The 16,783-nt window shown below is 38.9% G+C and overlaps 2 protein-coding genes across 2 annotated transcripts; one reads left to right on the top strand and one right to left on the bottom strand.

Annotated features, from left to right (window-relative positions):
* Nucleotides 1-67: 67 nt before the first annotated feature.
* On the bottom strand, nt 68-8,355 carry LOC146369169 (tetraspanin-8-like). Its single transcript, XM_084909132.1, has 9 exons — nt 8,172-8,355; nt 7,455-7,520; nt 6,982-7,095; nt 6,761-6,835; nt 6,545-6,643; nt 4,353-4,439; nt 1,823-1,882; nt 1,497-1,580; nt 68-1,401 (listed from the first exon to the last, which is right to left on the bottom strand). The coding sequence occupies exons 1-9, from the start codon at nt 8,250-8,252 to the stop codon at nt 1,297-1,299; spliced, it is 771 nt and encodes a 256-aa protein (XP_084765258.1). The 5' UTR covers nt 8,253-8,355; the 3' UTR covers nt 68-1,296.
* A 195-nt stretch (nt 8,356-8,550) lies between these two features.
* Nucleotides 8,551-16,705, top strand: LOC146369170 (ras-related protein Rab-19-like). Its single transcript, XM_084909135.1, has 4 exons — nt 8,551-11,199; nt 13,455-13,638; nt 14,365-14,468; nt 14,551-16,705. The coding sequence occupies exons 1-4, from the start codon at nt 11,005-11,007 to the stop codon at nt 14,740-14,742; spliced, it is 675 nt and encodes a 224-aa protein (XP_084765261.1). The 5' UTR covers nt 8,551-11,004; the 3' UTR covers nt 14,743-16,705.
* Nucleotides 16,706-16,783: the final 78 nt, after the last annotated feature.

The raw sequence follows: 16,783 nt of genomic DNA on the forward strand, positions 1-16,783 counted from the left end.
TTAGCGTCATTAAGAGGACGGGCAGTTTCAGTTTGGTAAGAAAACAAAATAAAATGAAGACGTAAAAAAAAAAAAGACAAAACTTGTTTTATTCATTCTATTTACAAAATATTACATCATGTCATGCAAATAAAAAACAAAAACAAAAACAGTGTGTGACAGAAACAAAGACACCATACGTTGCCAGAACGTGTATATTAGGCAACAATGGTTAAAGTGCACAGGTAGACACTGGATCTGCTGCTTCAGATTAAATTAATTTGACAATATATGAGTCGAGTAGATGTTTCAACAGCAGGCAGCTCATGCAGCAAGTTAAAGTAGACGCGGCGTGGCATAAAGGCTTCTTTGGTGAGAGTTGCATCAGTTGGGGCGTTACAGTCTCTGCAAGAAATTGGGTGGCACATTTTCCTACGAGAGCCTCTCACAACCTCTTTGCAGCGGCCTTGCCAACATCTGTGCAAAACCTTCAAATCAAAGAGGATTTTACTGTGTGTCTACTGTATGTGCAACAAAATAGAATCCCCTCTCCTCCTCCTCCTCACCAGCTCCTCTCTGCTGGGTATGATCACACAAGGTCGAATTTTTAGATGTGCTTTAAGAAAAACTGAAATCAGTGACAAGGTTTCAGATATTCAGTGTGCATAACAAGGCATCAAAACATTCTGCCGTCCCAGAGACATGTGAATCATTCCCTTGTCTCACCTGATTATGCAGTAATATGCATGGCTAAACGAATAACTGAATCAAAGCACTTTGTAAACAGTGTTTAAAAAAGCTGCTACATAAAGCTTATTAATATTATTTTGCAAAGATTATTAGTTGCTCTAATGCTTAAAAGTCAATGTGTGCTTAAGACAAGTATTCGTATTTCATTACGCCATCTTGACTTGAGGTACATACGTCAAAACTCAGAACTTGACAGTTGGCTTCAGTGAGGCAAGCTTTCAATAAAACATCGAAGCAGATTAATTATTATTAGATTAATATCTGCCTTTTGAAAGCCTCACTGATATATATCCAAAGTCTTAATGTACAGAACAAAAAGCCAGAAAAAAAAAAGCATAAGAAAATGTGATAAATAGTTCAGATTGATTAATGTCATTAAATTGCACTTTTTTCTCTCTCTCTCTCTTTTTTTATTTTTTTACAGCAGTAAGGCAGACGAGTCATTTAAATCTTATCTACTGTGCGCAAGTAGATTACTTTTAGACATGCATTTAAACATCAACACAGAAAAATGATAAGACAGCCAGGTTATGGAAATTAGGATGCGTGTATTAAAACAGCAGGGGGCTAGAAAGCACCGGGAACGTATCTGTTTGATTCGAGAAGAGCCATAAAGTCCTGTTTCCTTCTGATCTGGTCCATCAACTTGATGCTCATAACAAGTAAAATAACCTGGAATAGAAAAGAAAAGTTAGCACAAGGAAAATATTTCAAGATGCTTTTCACCAACATATAACAATATATATATAAAAACCACATACACATACCCAAAACACTCCGCTTCCAAACTGTATACCCATCGACAACGAGAATGCAAGCTTCAGCTCGGAAACGTAAATTGGAAGGCAAGGCTGTGAATGAAAAAGTGAAAGTACAGGCGGGTAGGGGAGCATAGTTAGTTTTGACTTCATCTGTGTCAGATAACAAGATTATATCATTATACTTTAAGTATACTGTGCAGGAAGGACACCTCCAGCAAAGTGGTGATGATTCACTGTGCAGGGGTTAAAAAACTTTGCCTGAATTTAAAAATCAGAAAGAAAGTCTACAAGAAATCAATATTTTTTTTGTTTTTAAGAATTTTCTTTTTTACCTCTTGATAAACATAGTGGTTCTTTGGAGCCCCGAGTGTGGCGCTGCCTCGTAGTCGAATCTGTCAAAGAGTACAAAATCTCACTGTACAATGCAACAAATTGAGGACAATTTCACCAGTTTTGGTTTAAGCTGTGCCCGGCGTTGATTGTTCCTTTTAGATTTTCTTGCTATTGCTTGCTGATCAGCACAACACACTCTCATGCTGATGAAGCTACACTGAAACCCAGAACTAGAAAAAAAAAAAAAAAAAACATAAGATGATTTAAGTTTAGAATTTCCCCAAAAACTAGGTTCGCTAAAAGATTATCTAACTAGAAGAACCCAGAATGAGGTTAAAGTGTATGCGAACCCCTACCAAGTACCCAAAGCCTGATTTTTCTTTAGTAACTAACAAGTACTGTAACTCCTTATTTAAAAACAGGGTGGCATGGTGGTGCAGTGGGTAGCGTTATTGCTTCACAGCAATCAGGCTTCTGCTTTGAGCCACGTCCTCCAAACACTAATGGTACTTCCTCCCACGGTCCAAAGACATGCATACGACATGTAGGTTTATTGTGCATATATGCGAGTTAGATAAAGTGCTTTAACTGTATAGGATGACGTGGCGTATGAATGTATAGATAAAAATGTCACATTAATACAAAATGATTAATTATATTTATTAAAAAAGATGGAAATGCCACAGTTAGATTCAGAGCTATAGCCCTTGCCATTTTTTTTTTACCAAGTAAAAAAATAAAATATGCACAGCTTAATTGTTAGAAATTGTGTTGTCATTTAGGGCCAGATTAAGTAACTGCGCCAGTGAAAAACTCTTTTTTGGCATCAAAAAGCTACTGTGAGGTTTACCAAAAAAACACTTTTGTGAAATAAAGCCACAGGGCACATTAACATGATGATGCATTTGCAAAAACAATGCCCCTATGAGAATTGAAAGTCTGATGGGTGATCTATTAATGCACTCATTTGTCCACAAAGACGCAGTTACCTGAAATCTATGACAGCTGCCCTGTGTGATGCACAGAACACCAAACATTATTTAACCATCAGATCATGAGTCGTCCCTGCATTAATTAAAATTTGTTCCACATGCACAAATATGCACATTCTTCTTGTTTTTTTCTGGAGTCTGTGTGAGGCTGCACGCACTAATAGTGTAAGTCTGACACACTAGCACAGTTAAGTTAATCGCTGTATGTTGGCAGACATTTCAATATGGCTCCAATGTAGAGACTTTTTTTAAAAGAGAGAAAATACCCAAAAGCCACTCTGTGTGCGCACTGCTGAGAAAAGACATCCAGAGACTTTTTAAATATAAAATACTAGCATTAATAGTGAGCGGCAAAAAGAAATGGCTATAAACATTCTCTGTGAAAAGTGACAGAACATATAGTACTGCTCTCATGGCTTTAAGTCGTCCACACATCACCGTTACACGCTCTTTCTGATAACATTTCCCCTTCTCATTCCCAACTATCACAACTCACACGCCCAAAATAACAAACGCTTTTTTCAGCATTAAATTTAACATTGCACTGCATGCTACAAAAGTTAATAAATACAATTTGCAAGATTCATATTCTCCTTCCATAACTTTGTGCAGTGATAGGGAAATTCCTACTAACACATATACAGTAAGGCCAACCACCAAAACATCTTTTTCTGCGTTTCAGTCAGAAAACTGACACTGCACCCCTTTGTTAAATCCTGACAACAGCTTTTTAAAGCCTAAAGAGGGTTTCACTGTGGTGCTGTGTTAGTGAATCTGGCCCATGGACACAGTTATTTTTGCAGCTGATCTCATTAAATATGTATTTAGATTTCCTTTCAGAGTGCCGCAGGGGAGCCACAACACGCATGCGGGCAATCGGGATATTTTTTAAAGTGAGCCAACAGATTTGCAGCGTTTCAGAGTCAAATTCATGCTACAAATTACAGAAAGGTTAACGAAATCATAAACATAAATGTCTGACTTTGACAAAAAATGGTTGAAATAAATAACCCAAATGTGTACGTACTTGCATGATGTGCTGAGAGGACTAAATAGCACTTATTTTTTTACTATTAACTATATTCCTTTTACATTTGGGTTTACAGTGTAGATTACATTCAACTTTAGTTTCCATTTAGATTTTTTATTTAGGTATGCCTGAATCTTTTTCAGAAATATCTCAAATGCAGTATTCCATTAAAACTGTATGAGTTCTACTTTGGTCTGTGGATAAACAACAACTAGTTAACCTCAATCCAAGACAACTTAAGCTATACACAGAGTCAAAGAGGAATAAATAACTACATTCATCGTATTGCTAGTTACGGGAGGATATTTAAATGAAAAAACTGCTTTACTTGGACTCAAATTACACTGGCACTTGCTATGGGGAAAACCAATTGTGTCTTCAAGTTTCACCAGTGAAACTGCTAATTTAAATATGTCATTAGTTCCTCAGTTTCTAGAGGACAATGTGTGGTTACAGGACCAGAGATGAACATAATGACCACTGTTCTTATAAAAGAAAGACACTCACGCATTTTCCTGGATATTGGCAGTTACAGGATGAAGGGATGGAAGAGCCCCAGTCTTTGTAACCTTCAACGAGACCGCAGCATTCCAGCTGGAGGTGAAACACAAAGGTTTAAAACAGGTCCAGCAGTAATTATTTTTTGTATCATTTAGTAAAAAGTTGCAACAGTTCTTTAAAGTTTCATCAACACAAGGTGTAGCACTGATTTCTGACCTTTAGTTCGGTTTGGATTTGGAAACCTTCACTACAGACTTGTGTTTATTTCAAAGATACGAGTTTCAGGAAGGCTCTTGGCGTCAGAGGGAGAGTATTGTCATTAAAGCAACGGGCCTGAACATCGCTACTGTAATGGGCCTATTCTTTTGTTTAAGCATAATGCATGCAACCCAACATTTCCTTCCTGAGGTAGCCAAATTAAAAAAAAACAAAACCAAACAACACTCACGAGTGGTCAGTGGTGACCAGAAAACAAGTAAAAGCAGATGTTTCTGGCGTGCATGATTGACAACAAAGCACTTTCACACTAGCAAAGTGTAGCTAGCACAGCTGCACTATGCTAGCTGTATACAAAAAAGGCAAAAGTCAGCAGTTAGCAGAGGCAGGCACACTTTGGATCTTTTTAATACTCAAAAAGAGGTTAGTGTTTTTAACATAAAACATACTTTTATGTCAGAGTATCCTAACATACTGTAGATTTAAAAGTTGCTAAAAGCTGGCTGAAACAAACAGGGCAAAAATAAGTCATGACCGTTATCATAATGTTACATTATAGTTTCTATTTACAGTTCCATAACTAGCAACACTTATCAGCCAAATTGGAATGAAATACAACAAAAAGTCTACCAGGGTGAACCACGCCTCTTGCTCTATGGTAGCTGGAATAGGCTGCACACCGCCCGCTGATATAAGGATAAGTGTAAGAAAATGGATAAATGGCCAATCAAATTTTATTTTATATTACAGCGGAATATACCTGGTTTGGGAGCTAGCAGGGAGCCTGAACTTCAGTTTGTTTCTAAAGGGAATAAGCAAGTATATAATGGTCTGTGTAACAGTTACCACAGAGAACCAAGGTTGTATCGCCAAGGTGTTTGAGATGTTTGTACTGGAGAACTTAAACACATAGTATTAAAAACTTGGCCCTAACATGGGGGAAAAAGTTATTTGATTCCCTGCTGAAATGATAGGTTTGCTCACTTACAAAGAAATAAACTGTTTAATATACTGTTTCATTTTATTGGTGACAGACCAGAAAGCCAGAAAAAAACACATTGCATAAAAGTTTTTAAATGATTTGCATGTAAATGAGTGAAGTAAGTATTTGATCGCCTCTAACCAAGCCAGAATTCTGGTTCGCACAGACTTGCTGTTTCACAATCGGTCAATCAATTGCAGATGCTCCTGATCCTAAAGTTATGTGTGTAAATCCCAGCTGTCCACAGAATCCATTTCTTGCATTCCAACCTCTCCACTACCATGGGAAACACCAAAGAGGTTCCAAAGGATGTCAGAGACAAGATTGTAGACCTGCACAGACTCAACGAACACCTTCCCAAAGTTAGGCACAGAGTTGGGAACATTATGCTTTGTGGGTGTTTTTCTGCTAAGGGTACAGGATGGCTTCACCGCACTGAGGGGTCAACAGATGGGGCAGTGTACCGTTGAATGTACGTCTTCCGTTAGACAGACAGAACACAGTAGATGCGTCATGGATGGATCTTCCAGCATGACAATGACCCAAAACATGCTAAGACGAATCAAAGGAGTGCATAAAGAAGAAGCTCATTAATGCCTACCCAGTCTCCAAATCTCAGTCCTATAGAAAAAATGTCAAAGGAGCTGAAGCAGGAACTTGAAGGATTTAGAGAGTTTCTGTAAAGAGAAGTGGGTCAAACCCCCTCCTTAGATGTGTGCACACCTGGTGACCAACTACAAGAAACATCGTATTACTGTGCTTGCCAACAAGGGTTTCACCGCCAAGTCAATGACATGCAAATCAAGTTATCACTTTTATTTAAAATGAAACTATCATCAAAATCAGTCCAATTCGATTTTATTTATATAGTGCCAACAACAACAACAACAGTTGCCTCAAGGTACTAATTAGAAGGCTGTCCATTTGTATGGACAAACTTACAAATTCAGCAGGGGATCAAATAATCATTTCCCCCACTGTATAAGTAACTTCTGCTTACTTCTTGCTGAATATGATACAGCCATGTCTTGTTGGCTTGGCTTGTTGTAGTGAGTGGCATCATGGACAGCAGCTTGGACTCTTCATTGACCACACGTTTCTGAGGAGAAAGAAATCAACATTAAAATCTTCTCTTAGCATATTAAGACCACAGCAAAAGCTTTTTTTAGCAGCTTTAGGTGACATTTTACTGCAGGGCCTTCACGTAATGCCATACCTCATAAATATCTTGGTAACTTAGTGCTGCTTTAACAATTATTGTTTGACTGGCTGCTGCCATCCCAGCTGCATACTGCACACAAACAAAATCAGTGAAAGTTTTAGTGACAAAGAAATCGAATGAACGAAATCTAAAACAAGAATAATGAATGAGTCGAGCTTTGTTATTTGACATAGATTTGACCCACATGCGCAGCAGCAACACAAACACACTTTTACCAGAATAAAACACCATCTCTTTTCTTTGAAGGCTCCGAACACGCCGAGCACTGAGAGCAGCAGGCAGCCAATCTCTATCACGTACAACATCACTACGGAAACAGTAGACACCATCTGAAGAGGAAAAACCACAATGGTGTTAAAATGATACACCGACTGGACTTGTCAGTTTTATGTAATGAATAAGCCTTGAATCAAACATTTGTGAAAGATTTCACCCGACCTGAATTTCGCTTACACTTAACATTCACTTTTAAGGTTTGTTTGAGGTTAACAGTCATGCTTGCATTCAGAAGATGTGCACTGAGCACGAGGATTATTCACTGTCTTCCTCAAGGACACTGATGAGACCCCTTGTATAAATCCCCAGTTGTCTCCACTGAAGCCTGACAAGCATTATTGCCACCTTCAATAAATGCACACATCTGAAACTATTTTTTCCAAACCCCAAAACCATGAGAAGTCGGTCTTACTTTTCCAGTTTGTAAGATATCTCGATGATAAGCCACTGTCATTGTCAGCAAGAAGAAGCACAGCGCCTTTGGAGAGGAAGAACGCAAACATTTGTTAAGTGTGCAAACAGCTTTGAGTTAAGAGGATGTCACAATGAAATAAATATTTGAGGTTAATAATAGGTCTGCTTGTTTTGCAGCTCGGGGAATGTGGAACTGCAAAGATTCTCAGTTTAGGGCTTAAATCATGGGTGTCACTTCTTAAAGGGGCAGCAGCTCCTTTGAGTGCAGATGGAAGGCAGAAGTACTGAACAGCAAGGTAACAGCACAGCAAAACAGAAGGCCTTTACATGTGACTCAGCTGGGAAAACACAGAACACTGTAAACATTACCAATGTGAGAATACTGCATATGTGATTTGAAGGGAAGATGCTGGGGTGAAGATGGACGGAAAAGGATGGGTGTCCTTATATTAAGGCAGAAATTCATCACATTGGCCATTTCACCCCCATTTCTGATGACTTCTTAGTGTATAACCTTAAAAACACATTGGAAGAACCATACAGCAAACACTGCAGTACACTACACGCGATACGCGTGGTACATAGACAAAACAGCATTGTTTGGTTTAGATTAATTGATCTGAGTGGGAACACGACAACAAATGAACTACTTAACCTTATAAAAAGATATCAAACAGGCCCCTGGGCTTTAAATGCATTGATTTAAAATTCCTACCATATGGACTGAATTTGCAAAAATAAACGGCCTTTTCAAGCTCGTTTTATCCGCCACCACGACCACCGCGCTCCGCTGCATTCTGCCGCTGCTCCCCCGGGCTTTAAAACGCCCTTTTACATGGAGAAGACGTTACGGATGTAGACCTGGGACCGTAGCAGTCAGGGCATCTGTCTGCTGTATCCGCACAGGACGTCACTGTGATGTGCTGGATGAGGGGTCTGTGTCGCTTTCAGGTGCATTCGGAAATATTGGAATCCGGGAGTAATGCTTAGCTTAACCGCGGTTAAAGGCAGAGTGGCTCTTGCCACATGGCCACAGCTAGCATCAAGGAAGCGCTCATATCCTCTGAACAAAACTCAGTAAGACAGGCTAATTTATTCGAGCCGTCAAATGCTAATCTGTGCATGTCTAACTACAATGTGCCAGGTTTGCTGACTCCATTTAGGCATACAAATGTGTATATATATATATTTTTTAAAAGGGATGGTTTAGGGTTTAAACACCTTCTTATCTTAATCATAACTAATATTTGCATACACATGATTCATAATGTGCGCTTGCAATTGTGTATTTGCTTTATTTGCTGCTTTGTTAACCTGCAATGAGCCATTCTAATGGGCTAACATAGCTTACAGGTAGTTTTGGATTATGCACGCAGAGAACATTATGCATTGTAAGATGTATTTATTAAAAATGTAAAATACAGTTTAGTTTTAGCTATAGCTTTTTTAAATCAAGACTTCGCAGCGATAATCATATAAAAAGCTTCTTACATGCTTTTAGATTGAGCTGTTGAAGAGAACAGAATGTTTCCCACTATGTGTATTCACATGCAACAGCAAAATGTAAAACAAAAATGCTGTATTTCACCTAAAAAATGACAAAACGAAAGTACACCCTCTATCACTTCTAAGGTTTTATGTGTTAGGATACAATTCAAAGTTATGTGGTCCTTAAATGGTCGTTTTTTGTGGTCTTTAATTATGAAAATACAGTCTGAGATTAACTGTGAGACATGGCATTACACCATGTCATTATTTATTGAACAAAAATGAAAGTAAATTGCAGATGCAGTTTTTGAAAGTACACATTTTGAGTACACCTGTGGGCTTATTTTGCAGCCACTGAGCTGAATGTGAACTCCTCTGTGCATCTAAGTGTTCTACAGTCAGATGTGAGGACATCCATCTGATGGCTAAAGCTTGGCTGAAAAGGCATCATGACCATGAGGTGATAGATCTTTTAGAGCGGTGGCCCCCAGGTTGTGGAATGCTCTCCCTCCATCATTACGTTGCCTTGATTGTATTTATTCTTTTAAAAAGCAGCTCAAGACTCATTTATTTAGATTGGCTTTTAATTAGATTTGTGCTGTATGTTTGTTTATTAATGTATTTTATGTATTTCTGTTTTATATTACTGCGAAGCACTTTGTGGTTTTTATCCTGTGAAAAGTGCTATATAAATAAATTGATTTGATTTGATGATTCCAAGCACAGCATCAAATCTACAACAGAAAGGCTGAAAAGGGTGCTGCAATGTCCCAGTCGAAGTCAAAACTTCTACCTCAACCTCTTTTAAGGCAAGACCTTAAGAGAACTGTGCATAAATTAGCGAACTGAAACTTATATAGTAAAAAGAATTGGGACAAAGGCTGACGATGTCACAGTAATAGCTACTAAAGTTGGTGCTTCAAGCTACTGAATAATTGAATATTCTCAGTTTTTCACACATTTCTTTGATTTTTGTTTAGTTTTTCCTAAAAATTTTTTAGAAACTAGTAAGGCCGAAATTTTTACTATGTCCTAATATGCAAAATCTTAAAAGTGACAGAGTGCACTTTCTCTTTCCCATCACCATATGCACCTAAAATGTAAATAGCTTTGAGTTCAAGTATAATACTTAAACAAATATGCTTAGTTTCAATAATGTAATATTCTCTGATTTTCAGCAGACATATTGTGTGTGTAGGTGGTCAACAGACTCCATTTCCCAGGATCCAACAATGATGCTGGGCTGGGTTACTTGCGAAAAGCAGGTAGAGCAGGTTTCTATTGTTACGACAGGTGCTCTAAACAGCGAAAAAGAAAACAGGAAGAACTGGTGAGGGAAGAAAATAAAAGGGAGGGAGAGAGTCAGGTGGAGGAAACACAGTGACACGTGTGTGAAAGAGCAGCAGGTGGATTAGACAACCTGGATTACGGACACACATCTTTAAAAATTCTTATTTTGAGGAATCTCTCCTTTGCTGCGACAGCCAGAACCTGTGCAAAGGGGCAACAGGCCGTGTGCTGTTTTTTGCTGGGGGCTAAAAAGTGGGTCAACACCTGAGAAGGAGCTGAAAAGAAAAGCAGAACTCAGACGGTTTTGTTTGAAAGAACACAAGAGGGGCAGACTGAACTAAAAACAGAAGACATGCAGACTTATTAGGAAATTTTTTTTGAATAACTGGATGGATTGTCTGAAGCTTTTTTAACCTTTGAACTGCTCTCTATCTTGACAAACCTTCCACCAGCCTTAAACTGGTTTTGCAGGCCATATTTACCTAAACCCACTCTGCTGATGGAAATCTAGCCTGCTTACCAACTGTAGATTTTGTTAGAAGAAGAAGGAGCCAGGGCATTTTTTCAATTGTTCCCTGTTGAAACTTTGAACACACCACAAGTTTGACATCCATATTCCTTCTTGTGACTGAGTCTTGATTCAAATTCAAAGATAACCCAGCGTCTCTTACCCTCAAAGAAAACCCATTCCTAGCGATCTACAGTACTGGAGGGATCATTTCCTTCCATTTATTCCCAGGAAAAGACACACACTCTGCTGTGACTTCATCATGGAGATGCCAGCACCTGAACATGATGATACTTTTGACTTCCTGTTTAAGTTAATCCTTATTGGAGACTCAAACGTGGGGAAGACCTGCGTGATTCAGAATTTCAAGTCTGGGATTTTCTCAGAGAAACAGCAGAACACCATCGGAGTAGATTTCACTGTACGGACACTGAACATTGAGGGGAAGAAGGTGAAGGTGAGTTCCCCGTAATGTGCGTGTCTGTGCGTGTGTGTGTGTGTGTGTGTGTGTGTGTGTGTGTGTGTGTGAAAGGCAGTTGGTAGCGTTTGTGGGAGAGAGTTTGGGTTTTTCCTTTTCTGAGGATTGAGTTAGGCTAAAAAAAATCCAAGTTAAGTTTCTGGCTTACTAGTTAATGTACTAGTTAATACATCTATTTTAAGTCACTTTACCCGGTCCATATGCTGTTGATTAGATTAAATATATCATTTAGGACAGGTCTGCTCATGTCATGAGGAGTGAGGAACCTGGATGAATGGAACAATAGTTCTTTTAAATGTGCAGATGTGATGAACTTCGTTCGGTTACAGTGCGAGTTACTGTATGCTGAGTTGTAAACGGGTCACGCCAGCCACTCACACGAAGGACCTGTAGTTCAGGTTTCTCTGCTTGACCTTTTGTATGAGTAAAAAGAAACTTCTCTGTGCTGTCGTTACACACAAAAAAAGGAACTAATTGTTTGGGTGGATCATGATTGCTGTGATATACTTCTGGTCTGAATGCCTACTTGGATAAATACATCTAGCTCCTTATTCATACAGTTAAGTTGTGGCTTATGTATAATACATGTTCATTCACTATCTGCACTGATCAGTAAACACAGACATGGTAGTGTGGCTTTTTAATGCCTCCCTTTTGTTCCCCTAATTGCTAACTTCATCAATCACAGAGGAAGAAACAGTATGTCATTCAAGACAAACACACAAATACAGTAACTGCAGTGTTTGGTGGGCAAACAGATGGTTGCATGATATAAAGCCATGGCATGCATTCTCTCCTTAACTAATAGATCATCTTTTTAAAGCGAGGGGAAATATTACAACTATCCGCGCTACAAATACTGAAGTATTACCAGAGCAATGATGTGAACTATTTCTAAAAAAAAAAAAAGCACGCAAAGGGAAGTAGTTCAACTTCAAATGGTGAGTTTTAACTGTGGATGTTTAATGATTCTGTGTTAACTGGTATCATTTCAGCTGCATTGAATCTTCTGAAAACTTTCTATTTTTCACTTTAGCCTGTTTGTTTTTAAGCATCTGCAAATCACAGTGTAGGATCATCTTAAAGATTCAATCAATTCATAAGTTGTCTTACAGCACCATCTAATTTTGCAAGCCTGAGACCTCATAATTCAGACTATTGGTATTTACTGGGGCGACCGTGGCTCTGAGGGTTGGGAAGCGTATCTGTCGCCGGTTCGATCCCCGGGCTCTCTGTCCTGGTCGTTGTGTCCTTGGGCAAAACACTTTACCCTACCGCCTACTGGTGTTGGCCAGAGGGGCCGATGACGCGATATGGCAGCCTCGCTTCTGTCAGTCTGCCCCAGGGCAGCTGTGGCTACAACCGTAGCTTGCCTCCACCAGTGTGTGAATGTGAGAGTGAATGAATAGTGGCATTGTAAAGCACTTTGGGTGCCTTGAAAAGCGCTATATAAATCCAATCCGTTATTATTAAAAATATCTGGATATCTTGGTGATCAGAAGTTATATCACAGTCGTATGGACCAATAGGAACTTATAATTATTTTCTTATAAATTATTTTGTTGGGTTCTTCTGTTATTGAAATGGTAGACTTTTCATATGATGTTCATTAAGGCAGAAAAGCATGTATTTGAAAGCCCCTACAAAGAGTTACTTAGTCACAAAACGAGGCCGTTCACATCTAAATAAAAGAGTCATTAGCCTGTTTTAAAGGCATTGCAGATTTATATTGATCAGCATCATATGCATGTAAAAGTTTATGCTCAAAAAAGATCTGAGCATATGTCTATAATCTGCATTAGGTGTAACCATCACATAGCATTAAAACAAATGGGGTGGGGTTGGTGAGTCTCGTTTGTTACTATGACAGTTGTTACCACACTAACAAGGTCTGTCTGGTCCTCGGGGACTGTTCTTCAGGGGAAGACTAATGAGTGCTCAACTGTGTGAGCATTTATGTGTGTAGGTGGGTGGTCCAGATAGCACTCGTGTTGTGGGGCACTCCATATCACATTTTGAAAGATTAACATCTGTATCCACTGAGCTGCCTTGCACTAGGTGGAAATTTTCATGTTCCAAAATCCTGATACCGTTATTTGGAGTAAGTACTTCACTGATACAGAGCACTGAGAACAAAAACCTTAATCCAGAAATGATTGTCTCGATATAGTAATAATACTCTTTACTATGATACCATCCTCCTGTAATTTCTTAAATATGATTTATTGTTGCAGATGCAAGTATGGGACACAGCAGGTCAGGAAAGATTTCGTACGATCACCCAGAGCTACTACCGCAGCGCTCACGGCGCGGTGATTGCCTATGACATCACACGGCGTTCAACTTTTGACTCAGTGAAGCACTGGATAGAAGAGGTGGAGCTATATGGACCAGCCAATGTGGTTCTCGTCCTCATAGGTGAGTGCTGACAGGACTGATAACGACTGAAAGCATTTAGGAAATGAAGATTTCTTGGTATGCCGTTAGCCCTAAAGAATACTGGGAATTTGATTACAATAGCCTTTAAATGAGAAAAAGCCTCTTCTCCTGGCAGTTTTTACACAGATTACTGTGAAAACGTTCTCCTGTGATGTGGCTAAGGAGTTCGAAAGGCTTGTTCACACAGATGTTCAGTGGCTGAATCATGAATGTCTTTCCCAATTCCCCCCAAAAAACTGGTGGGATGCATCAGTCGTTGTGTAAATAAGTGAATGCTGCTTGGTGAGTAGTATGCTTTGACTGAAGAAATGCACTTTTGTTTTTAAGTGAAAATGATACCAAGCTCAACTAAATAAAAGAATATTGTAGTTAGCATGGCCTGCTTATGCAAAATATACAATTGTATCATTTTCAACAACAACTTTAGTCTATTCCTGCGATCTGCAAGCCACTTTGCAACCCAGCCACCTCTGTTTTTGTTCTTTATAACTCAATGCCCTATCTTTAGTCAATTAAGCTTGATTTGTGTCGTGGGAGTCTTGCTGCTGCTTACTACATTTTAAAATTAACATGTGTTACTGCTCACAGTACCTTATGGACACGAGTAGAGTTTGACTTTATTATGTAAATTAGGTGCAAGGTAATATTAACAGAACCCGTGTCACTGTGTGTACATCACTTAGCTTCTTTATTCTCTCCATTTAGGTAATAAATGTGACCTGGAGCAGGAACGGGAGGTTCAGTTTCAAGAAGCCTGCAATCTGGCAAAACAAAAAGGCATTTTGGCTGCACTAGAAACATCTGCAAAGGTAATACACGCATATAATAAATAGATGTGACCATTTAATGCTGATGATACTTGTTATATAGAGCTTTTTTATATTTTTCTAGGATAGTCAGCATGTGGACGAAGCCTTCATGCTGATGGCCAGAGAGCTGCTGTCTCGTAACGGCCTTAACGTGCAGCCCGAAGACTTCGAGAGCAAGGACACGCCTCAAGTTCTGCTGCAAGCCAACTCTCGGCCAATCAACGGCACCATAAGTGCCAACACACACACACCAGAAAAAAAATCGTGTTGCTGATACAAATGCAGACAGGACAAGAAAAGGGACCGACATTGGATGTTGGCAGCAAGAGAAAGATGGAGCTGAAGAACTGAAGGAGATACATCACTGTGGGAATAAGGGCGAGCACAGGCTCAAGAACATTCAACAATATATGCATCGAGGGGATTCAGGCAATTATCAGAAAATAATTGCCTTAAAAAGACAAGCAAGAAAACAACCAGTGTACTTTTTTTGTGACTTACCTGACCTGAAAAATAGTTGACCAGTCTTTTCATTTAGAGAATAACAGAGTGGTGATGGGAGTAATCAGTGTTGTGGGAAAGTTCCAGTAAACTTTTCTCATTCATGTCAACCATTACTTGGACTGCTTTTGTCTCCCATTTAATGCCATTTTATTTCCACAAGATGTCATGAGGCTACTTAAAATGAATCCAGCAATTCATTTATAAACTGAAGAGCTATTATGGCTGTTTTTTACAAGTTACAATCACACCTACTGGGAACAAATGTGCAATCAGTTAAACACAAAAAAGTCCCAATTTTCTTTCTTTCTTTCTTTTTTTTGTTGTTGAAGTTTTTTCTTTGTGCCTTTAAAGAGTTTTTGAAAAGCCAGTGAAAGACAATTAGATGTTGTTACTAAATGCTTTCAGAGGACTGAGTATTTCACCCAAGTGACCTCTTGTGTTGTCTCTGTAATGAGCTGTGATCCTCTGCTGCTGCAGTGTGTTTGAAAAAGTCCAGAGGGGGGTCTGCTATGAGCCAAATCACTGTGAATAATGTCATTTTTAAGCCCTTGTTTTTTTTCTAAGATACATGGATAATGATATCTTACATGCTTAAAAATGTCTGTGAGAGGTTGCACTTTGTTGTGCTTTAATGCTTGTGAAAAAAATGAAACTGCCTTTAATGCACCATGGTCTGCGCTTGTGAAATTTTCTGAAGGTTGGGTTTTTTTTCCCAACATATGTCCTTATTTTTAGTGTGTTAATGAGGGGGATCCTGAGACTATGAAGGCCACATTCACCAGAAATTAATATAGTTCACAGTTCATACAGTAATTCATACTTGCTTTTAAGTTGCCAGCCGATTATAGGGGAACTTTCCTGAGAAGGGCTGGGCTGATGAGTACTGAATGGGTGCCTTCCTTATGAGTTAACACAAGATGGCACTGTGCTGTTACACATTGTGCATGAGGTAGGCTGATTGTTTATTGACTTAAGACTAAGGTTATTTGGAACATCTGTCAGGGCACTAAAAAACAATTAACCAAGTTTATATGAAAACCGGGAGGCAGGAAAAAGTCTCATTAGCCTAAAGGCAGAACCACGCCAAGACTACTTCCTCTAAACATAGCTGACAGGGTCAAAACCAGGATGCAAAGTTGGCAGACCTCACTGAAACACCAGCCTTGAAGCAATGTAACAAATGCTGTGCTGATCATCAGTGTTTGTTGTTTTGGTTATCCAGTGCTTAAAAAGACCATCCAGGTGTAGCCTGGTCCCTTATCAGTAACATTGTGCTGCATCTGACAAGCAACAAATTATAAATACATGTGAGTTTTGTATTTTTTTCTCCTTGATCCAGTCTGTGAGTTATTCCTTAAGAATTAATTATTGCTTGGATTATCATTTCTTTACACGCAGCCTGGTTTAAAAGCAGTTAGATTGCCATCATCGGTACTCACTTCCTTTCCTTTTAGTCAGTTTTGTCTGATTAGTTAGCTTAATCTTTGTCATCTGTAATGTAATGGACTGTTATGTCATTATGGTTTAACTGACTGTGCTGTTTGTTCCAGACTCCTTTTTATGTTATACACAGTACTGAGCAAAAGTCTTGAGCCACTCATCAATTCCTTATATTTTGTCTCAAAGGAACCAGACTTTTAAAAGCTATATTTTAAAGTGGTACTTTTTCACTCATTTTCAATCCAGTCTTTGTTTCTCACCAGAAAAGTGTTTGTTTGTTTTTTATGTCAAACCATTTAACACAGACCTATGAATCATTCAAGCTTAAAAATGCATCTAGGTTTAAGGGCAAACCAGTGTTGTGTCTATGT

The sequence above is a fragment of the Perissodus microlepis genome, chromosome 17 (assembly GCF_051167445.1).
Source record: "Perissodus microlepis isolate ML-2025 ecotype Zambia chromosome 17, ASM5116744v1, whole genome shotgun sequence".
Taxonomy (NCBI): domain Eukaryota; kingdom Metazoa; phylum Chordata; class Actinopteri; order Cichliformes; family Cichlidae; genus Perissodus; species Perissodus microlepis.